At 38.6% G+C, this 9,202-nt stretch overlaps 1 protein-coding gene across 1 annotated transcript in view; it reads left to right on the forward strand.

The window, feature by feature from the left end:
* The window catches only part of LOC118324815 (protein-tyrosine kinase 6-like), a 13,879-nt gene extending 8,899 nt beyond the window's left edge, over positions 1-4,980 (forward strand). The window contains exons 5-8 of the mRNA XM_035657289.1: positions 394-555; positions 917-1,098; positions 1,176-1,329; positions 1,840-4,980. Of these exons, the coding sequence (XP_035513182.1) occupies positions 394-555; positions 917-1,098; positions 1,176-1,329; positions 1,840-2,021 (680 nt within the window). The 3' untranslated portion in view covers positions 2,022-4,980. The remainder of the gene's footprint in view (positions 1-393; positions 556-916; positions 1,099-1,175; positions 1,330-1,839) is intronic.
* The last annotated feature ends 4,222 nt before the right edge of the window (positions 4,981-9,202 follow it).

Consider the following 9,202-nt stretch of genomic DNA (forward strand, 5'->3'; position numbering starts at 1 on the left):
AATTTCATTTGTGCTGTATGTCGTCCATGTATAGCACATCTGACAATAAAGCTGACTTGACTTGACAAATATATACAAACAAATAGTTCCACTATCATTGTGCTACATGAACATTTCTGTTCAAAAATTCTTTAAAATGATGTTCATGAAACCCCCATAAAATCCTGTGTCCAAATTTAGTGTATTTTCTAGCTACATCTGGCACCATCTTCCCTTTAATGCTATAAATATGTTAAATCATCAAGATTTCAGTGTCGTTTCCTTGGTTTCCTTCTCTCACTTCTTATTTTCTTCCTCCCCTCATTCTTCTTTTGTCTCTGCTCCTCTTTTCATGTCTGGGATTTTTTTTTCTTTTTACTCCTTTTTAATTCCCTTTTTGTTTCTCTCTCTCAGACTCGGAGTTGAACCACAGAGAATTTCAGAGGGAAGTTCAGATCCTGAAGAGTCTCCGCCATCGTCACCTTATCGCTCTGTTCGCCATCTGCACGGCCTCGACTCCTTACTACATCATCACCGAGCTGATGGAGAAGGGCAGCCTGCTCAGCTTCCTCAGAGGTAAGGCTCAGTGTACCTCTGTGTTTTGTGAGGACCAAGAGCTTTGTGCGCTAGGGTTAGGTCAAGATTAGAGGGATGGAGCTTTGGTTTGTGGTTGGGGAGTTTCAGGGTCAGGGTGTTTCTTCAATTCAGCAGCCTGGCCTTTGAAATTTGCACTGTTTATAAAGGTACATCTTGCTCAAAACATTTGGAACTGCAATAAATCTGATCTTCATGAAGGTTTTAATGTTCTGTTTTTGTAGAAACTGTATCAGAGAAACATTGTTTTAACTTTATAGTTATTTTGGAGGCTGTAGTTGGAGAGCTTTCTTTATTAATTGCTGGGGTCTGATTCTCTGTGTTGATTGTTTCTCCCTTTCAGGTCCAGAGGGGCAGAATCAGGACATAGCAGTGCTCGTTGACATGGGAGCCCAGGTGGCTGATGGGATGTCATACCTGGAGGAGAAGAACAGCATCCACAGAGACCTGGCAGCTCGAAATGTCCTGGTGGGAGAGGACTACATCTGTAAGGTGGCCGACTTCGGACTGGCCAGAGTGATCAAGGTAGGGAGGGAGGAAAGGTTTGGGTCTTTAAAGTCAGACCAAGGCTGCAGTTTTTAATACAAATATTCCTCATCCAGGAGCCGTTCTACATCACAGAAGATAAAAAGATTCCCTACAAGTGGAGCGCTCCTGAGGCCATCAGCCATGGGATGTTCTCCAACAAGTCAGACGTCTGGTCTTTTGGTATCTTGCTCTATGAGATTACCACTCACGGAGGCGTTCCTTACCCAGGTTGGTGGAAAGACATGTCTTTTTTTTGCATTAAATGTTTTAGAAATAGAGTTTACAGCACTTTCAATCAATAATAAATGGTGAAATGAAATATGAAGTTGAGCTGCTTGAGGAAAAAGTGATTCCAATGGGGGACAAAATCCTGCTGAAATACCTGCTCGATTTGAATGATTCAGACTCTTTGTCATTAAATTGGCTCATTGTAAGATAACGAACAAAACAATTCTTATTTTTAGTTGATTATAGACAAATTAAAACATACCTATGAATATTATGATCCATTTATGCCAATAAAGAAACAGTTTTCTATAAAGTTGCACCAGAGGTGGAGGTCAGGGTATGATAAACGACAGACTCTAACGTGAGTTTAGTTTGTTTTAGATCATTTTCCAAACTCACCACCATCAAAACTACAGCTTAACTACAGAATATATAGAGAGAGCCCCCCAAATGTTTAACCTCTTATTTTTCCTCTCTCTCTACCCGCTCTCTCTCTCTTGCTCTCCACAGCCCTTAGCAACCAGGAAGTGTACCAGCAGGTTAGCAGCGGGTACAGGATGCCAGCTCCGGCTAAATGTCCCGACTTTCTCTACAAAATCATGCTGAAATGTTGGAGCGCCAAGCCAGGAGACAGGCCGGATTTCAAGTCCCTCAAGATCCAGCTTGACAGCAGCTCCTACGAATTGGACTAACCGCCCCCCAACTTCCTGCAGGAACATACTCACTGCTGCCCCACAGAGGGGCAGCAGAAAGTCTGACACAGAGCAGGGATTGTGATCTCTGAGGTGTCTCTAACAGAAACAAACTGATTTTAGAGAAAGACTTGTCTTTGCAGTGTGCAAACCTGCAAAGCTTTATGTCGTTTATTCAGTACACTTGGGTTCGAACTATTGATCATATACATTATCATGTTTTTTAGTGCTGAAACCATTCACAAATGGAATTGGCAACAATTTTTATAATCGATTAACCATTTCAGTAATTTATTTAAGCAAAAGTGTCATTAATTCTCTTGCTCCAGCTTGTCCAGTGTAAGAACTTATAGTTTCATTTAGTCTTCTGTGAGAGTGAACTGAAATAGATGTGGATGTTATCGACCAAACAATTAATTAGTCCAGCATATGCATTGCATAAATGCATCTCTAATTTTCTTTTGTCCGACCAAAATCCAAAGATATTGAGCCTGAAAAGCAGCAAATCCTCACATTTGGGAGGCTGGAGCCAGAGATTGTTTGAACATTTTTCTGGGGAAAAAAAATACTTGAATGAGTAATCTATTATTAAAATAGCTGCTAATTAATTTTCTGTCGATCCAATAGTCAATTAATTGACAAATTGTTTCAGTTCTACAGTCCATACTGCAAAAAGGTGGGAAGCCACTGACAACACAAAACAGCCAATATGTTTGTTAGAATTTCCTACAAAAATCATATTCTGAGTCTCTTTGTTCAGCTTCTTTAATTTCTTCTCTTCAGCTTTTTTTGTCTTGAGACAGCATTTTTAGCATTTACATGGATCATTGGCAAAGACAGGTCTGATGGTTTACAGCCAAAAAAGAGAGTGGATGTGAGAATTTGCATCATCACAAAGTCTGAGGTGTGTCTTTGAATGGACACCTTATCTCACCTTCTGTCAACGTCTACTGAGTGCCAAAGTTTTTTCTTGATCTGAAAGTCATGACAACCTTAAAAAAAAATCAAAGAGAAATACAGAAGCTGCAAACTACTGCGTTGTAAAAAACAGTCTCAAACTTAAGTTAGCTTGGGGCCACTGCCACTTTAATGTTTTAGTACGATAAGAAATCACAATGTCCTGAAATTACTTCCATTACTAACATCATATTTAACAAAAAATGCAATCAGCAGTTTCTAGACATTTTTATATAATCATTTTATATCTTCTTTGCTGTTTGCAGCCCCTCCCTTCATTCAACAAACTCACTACCTGTCAGCTCTGCAATATTAACCGTTGGCCTGCAAGGGGCAGCACAGTCCCATTATCTGAGTTATCTAGTTATCTAGTTCCTGTCTCGTCTAACTAGTGAATGAAGAGTGAAGTTTTTAATTGCACAAATTAGCCACAATTCACTTCACAAACTCTTCCAGTATTTAAACAGTTTCTCTGAAATCTAATCCAGTCCTTCCTAAGCTGCAGTCAACTTTAAATGCTCCATTAATCGGCAGAACCGATGAGTAATCACATGGAAACATATGGAAACCTCCTTCCTCCAGCTGTCACTCAGTTACTTTTTGCATCAGTGCCATAGATCAGCGTTTAAGCCCTTGAAAATTTGTGATCATCGTCACTCAACCAAAGATGTGACTTTGGCTGCAATCCTCATTTTGCAAACCCTCAAATTCATCTTACATCACAGCTGGTTAAGACTATAAGAAACGCCCCAACAATGTTTGAAAAGATGCAAAATGCACAACAACAGTTAAAGCGAGGAATCAAAAGCAACACAGTTGGTCCCCTCAACCAGTTTCAGGGTTACAAGATATTTTCTTGGTTACTAAAGCTTAAAAAAAACTGAATCAAAGCAATAAAACGTTCCTATAGATACTTCTAAACAATTTGTATTCGTTATGTTTCTACAGTTTTGATCCAAGGCCACATTTTGTGTCCAGTTCTTTTAGATTTTGCACATCTATATTGCTGATGAAATCACTGGTAAGACCGTGTTTTTCGTGTCAGATTTGTAAATTAATGAACACTTGTGGAACAGCATGTACTGTCCCATTTAAACATCAGATGGCTTATCAAAGCAACTGCATCATCCAAAAAGATATGGTGAAAGTGTCAAATGTAAACCACATATCACTTTCAACCTGGTGCAAACACAATGTGAGTTTCTGCATATATGTAGAGATGATGTTATATGTCTATAAATATTGTAATAATGATGGATACGTTTGTTTCTAATTGCTTTTAAGGACACTTTCAGTGTGCTTGTGTGTGCATGTGTGTGTCTCTCTATTCCCTCCTGTCTGCTACTGGAGTTAACTGGGTCAGTAAAATTTGACCCCTACGTTCTCTATCTCTGTCTGCAAGTTCAAGTTTAATAATCAAACAGCTTTATTTGTACAGACAAACACTTTATAAATACAATGAAAACATTAAAAGAATGATAAAATCCCACACATACTGTTCAACGTTTTGGTCCCAAGATCTAAGACTCATATTCAGTTTCAGTGGACGTGAGTAAGGTGCTGCTGTTCACCTGATGAAGGTCATAAATCAAGTACAAGTGATCAACAGTGTGCAGAAGAACAGTTTCCTATCCAACACACCTGTCTATAAAGAACTTTATAGTAATTGTTTCTTACTATAATCGAGGAATAAAAGGAAATTTTATAATTTGACATTCCTCTACAGATACAAAAAGTGAAAAATTAGTTTTGTGTTGTCTGATCGATTATGTTTTTTGGTGGGCGGCTACTAAAATCCTTAGTTCCCAGAACCCAGAATAGAAAAAAACACTGGCTTTAGGTGATTATACACTAACGAAAAAAACATACCTATGAATATTATATTCCATTTCTGCCAACAGAGCCTCCTAAATGTAACACACTGGACCTTTAAGTAAGGATACAATTTGGAAAAGCTGTTCCCAGACAGTTTTAAATAAATGGTTTTGTTTCCACAATAGTTCATGCACACTGCACAACGTCCTCCCTTTCACTAAATCTTCCCCTTCTTTCTTTTCCCTCGCTGTCTCTGTCTTTAGTGGTATTATTTCTGTCAATGTGGACCACACACACACACACACACACACACACACACACACTCTATCAGCTCTCTTTATCATTCCAGTGTTGATGCAGCATTTTCAGAAAGTGTCCACATACACAAAACAACCCACATACACGTAGACCTGAAACCAAATGTGGGCTAGTACTTGAGAAGTGTCATACAGTGACAGGTGTCTTGGGCCAGTGCACGGACAGACTGGTGCATGAAACTGTGTGTGTGTGTCTCCCTATCATCCTGGCCTGCAGAGTCACGTTTCCCAGTTTAGTTATATGAATGGAAGGAGGTCAGAAATGGAGTCAGACCCTCAGATTACTCAGTGGACTTTGTGAACTCAACAGGAACCCCTCATCGGATCTCCTAAACTATGACTCTGAACCAGAAACAGGTCAGGAGCCTTTGGAGTGACAGTGATACTCCTCCCACTTATCCTCCTCTCCCACACTATTAGCTCTAACGTTCTCATAGCCCATCTCCAGAGATGTCATATCCTTTCTCCTTCATACCCTCACCCACGTACCAGTGAACAAATGACAACAGAAACGTCCAGTGGATACTGAAATGAAACACCTACTCATTGCCATAATTCATTTTAAAATAAAATATTATAAACATGACAGATAACTGAAGCAGTGCATCAATGGAATCCATTACATTTCCAACAGAAAGTGATTAATATGGCGCTCTCGTAAAAACTGTAATTACTTACAGGACCTACTCCTCTCCATCATCCTTAGCTCAGTCAACCCAAAAACAGACCGGGGTTAGGCCTCAGTTCTTCTCAGGCAGTTCTCATATAAAGCAAAAAATCATGCCTGGAAATCTGCCTTGAGATCTGTAAAAGCTATACTGATAAAAACCTGATGCTGTAAAAGTGATTTAGCAGTTGAACTCCAGGCGACCTGCAAGAGTTTGAACTGGTGTACAGATTTTGAGGTTTGGACACAGTTAGGCTCTGTACAATACACTGCAATACAATAACCCCCACTGAGCATTTTCTTTCTTTTCTTTCTGAAAACATCCAATTAAATAAGTGAATGTCTTTATGTACAACGAACAGTGCAAGTCACTTCTTAATATACAATTACCCTCTCAGTTTCTCTTGTTCCTTTTTTAAACTGATGTTCTCTGATTACAGGAAAGTAGGCAAGAACATTTCACACAAAGTCTGTCCCAGTACAGTTTCATGCACCAGTCTGTCAGCTCATTGCATTGGGAGTGTCTGTCCTCCGAACTGGGAAACCAGCCAAAACTGTGTCTTTATAACATCCAGTAGATCCGGGTTCAAGGATTGAACTTGGTCACCCTGAGACAGCAGGCTGGCACCACACACACACACACACACACACACACTAATAGATATACATAGATATACATAGATATACATAGATATACATTAGCATGTCTGTAGAAGACGACCAGCTGCCTATGTAGATTAAAACCACTCATTCTAAAAGGTTAAAAACTGTTTTTTTTAAGGTGCTTATAAAAAACATAATTGAAAAAAAATTCTATGATTTTATTATTACATTTCTTTGCCCAAATAAAATCCCCTAAATGTACAACCAAAAAAACTAGGACCTTTAAAAGTAATACGTAAAAAGGTAAATACTATAACATACTAGTATGCAACATAGCATTGACATAGCACTGGATATTGTCATGTGTCATGCAGACATTAACTAACCGGATCAACAACAAAATGTGCTGAACAATAGCTCGTTTGTCTCCTCGGATCAGATTTATCTTTCTGAAGCTTCACACTGATTTTATGTCATCGAACAAAGTGCTGAAATGGGATGATTCTGCAAAATCCTGCATTACGTTCGATCAACATTCAGTAGATTGTACCACCACTATACTACCTACACAAATAATATAAGAAATTATCTGTACAGAGTATGTTAATAACACACACACACCACAATACATAGCTAATAGCTAGCTTGTCTTGTGTTAAACACACGGTCACATTATATTTCCTGTTTGTCGACCGTACGCAGTGTTATTGGACTTTGAATCTCGCTTATTATAACTTTAGCTATCTGTCTCGTAGCTGAGCTGAAGGCGCTTGTTGTCAAGACATATACTATGGTTCGTCCATATTTACTGCGAGTAGTGGAACAATGGTTCCATTGATTGCATTAGAACCTTATGGGATGCCACTGATTTTCCAGGCATTAGGAAGGACCTCGGGTGTTACCAGGGTATCTTGTTTGATTGGAAAATGCTTGAAAATATAAAATAATTAGCTTTTTTTTTCATTGGCAAGTGACCGTGGTATAAGCAGGTTAAGGCTCTTGGAGATGTCCATAATCAGGAATGAATGGACTTTGTGTGGTCAACGGTCCGACACGCTCTGGCCTCCATATCGTCCATTAATTCCTGAAAATGGACACTGTATCGGGCATTATCCCTTACTTATCCAACAAAACCATGATCAAAACTTTAAAGTCAAAACTTAAAAAAACTTTGATTTTGTTCCAATTTATTTTCATTCATTCCCATCAATTCAAAATGTCACTTTTCTTATTTTGATATGTAAAGTCCAGTAGAACATGTTGCAGGTTCTGTGTTTATTCTGTGTTTACGTCTCAGACTGAGGTGATTTAAGAAGGAATTTCTTTCCAGACCATCTCCTCCTCTTTTTTTCTGCTGCTCCAGATTCCCATCACCTTTGTACAGAGTGACCTTTACACAGACTAAACTTCATACCAGAGAGCAAAAATACAATGACACAACACATTGGACTATGTGTTGGGTATATGTTTACTACGAACAAACTGTAACTGTACAGGAACCATACTTTTTGGTTTAAGTATTTGTATCACGATTTAACGGTCTCGCGATATATCTTTACATTCCTTGAGGCAAGCGTATAAATTAAAATAAGTGACGTAACATCTGATGTTAATAACTGGTTAAATTCTCAATAACATAATAATATCTCACTGTGCACAGTTTTCTGTTATAGTTCTTTCTGTGGTTGTCTGGTCAATCTTCACACTAAAAATAACACTGGAAACTGACCCAGTGTGTTGTCAATATATCACAGACACAACACATGGTTAACTTGACCCAGGACCAGTGGGTTGTTTTGGTGTTATTTTTATATTACTGTTGGAACAAAACAACCTACATGTTGGGTGGTTCTACCCACTGGTACTGGGTTCACCCTGTACTGAATCAGTGCTATATTGACTCTAAACTAGGTACATTTTAACGAAACATTTTTAGTGTGAAGCAACTCTGCATCCAACCTCTGTGTTGATAATATTCTATTCTAAACCGCGTCGGAAGCCCCTTAATAAATGTTAAATGTAGGTTGGCGAGCTGAAAATAACTCTACATTAAAAGACCCCTTTTGTGAAGTTACTGCACACTTCAACACATATTTTTGTAAACACTGTCCAGATTACTGTTGATAATCCACCGACCTTGCTGTCAACAGTTGCCATTGGAACTCTACCCAAAACCCCCTCCAAAAAACCCAAAACAGTTCCTATGAAAACTATTGACAGCAAGGTCTATAAATAATCAATTAACAGTGTTTCTGGAAGATGTTTTTATTTATGTCAATGCCAGGAGAACCACAAATAAAAAACTTGGGTAGAGGCAACAATCTGATAGACTCACAACCAAAACTATATCATGAATATGTAACACTGGTTGGAAGTGAGAAAATATATTCTTCTGTAATGTGGATAAACCTACTCTTAAAAAGGGTCGAAGACAAAAACAAGTGACAGGAAAAGACACAGACCGTCTCTCCCCGAAGGTAAAAAATAGACGACACATTACTGGAAACAAACACCCTCACGGAAACCTGCTCTTCTGGTCGTCTGGCTAGTCACGTTTATTCAACTGTTTACTGAACATGTAACCAAAGCTGCGTCAAAACATACCAAGAAAAAGAACATTAACAAATATCACACAGAAAAATTACCACAACATGTTTCAACATAAAGATATTAAATACAAATGCAACAAATCTACATACTCAATAACCTCCATTGAGCTGAGTCAAGACCTGGCTGAAACATCCCCCCCCCCACAGTTTGTTGTTGAGCAGTCTGAAGTATTTACAGTAAATGTTAGTGTGTTGTCAAGACAATCAAAGAGC

This window comes from Morone saxatilis, unplaced genomic scaffold (assembly GCF_004916995.1).
Source record: "Morone saxatilis isolate NCDOM2014 unplaced genomic scaffold, NCSU_SB_2.0 Contig15, whole genome shotgun sequence".
Taxonomy (NCBI): Eukaryota; Metazoa; Chordata; class Actinopteri; family Moronidae; genus Morone; species Morone saxatilis.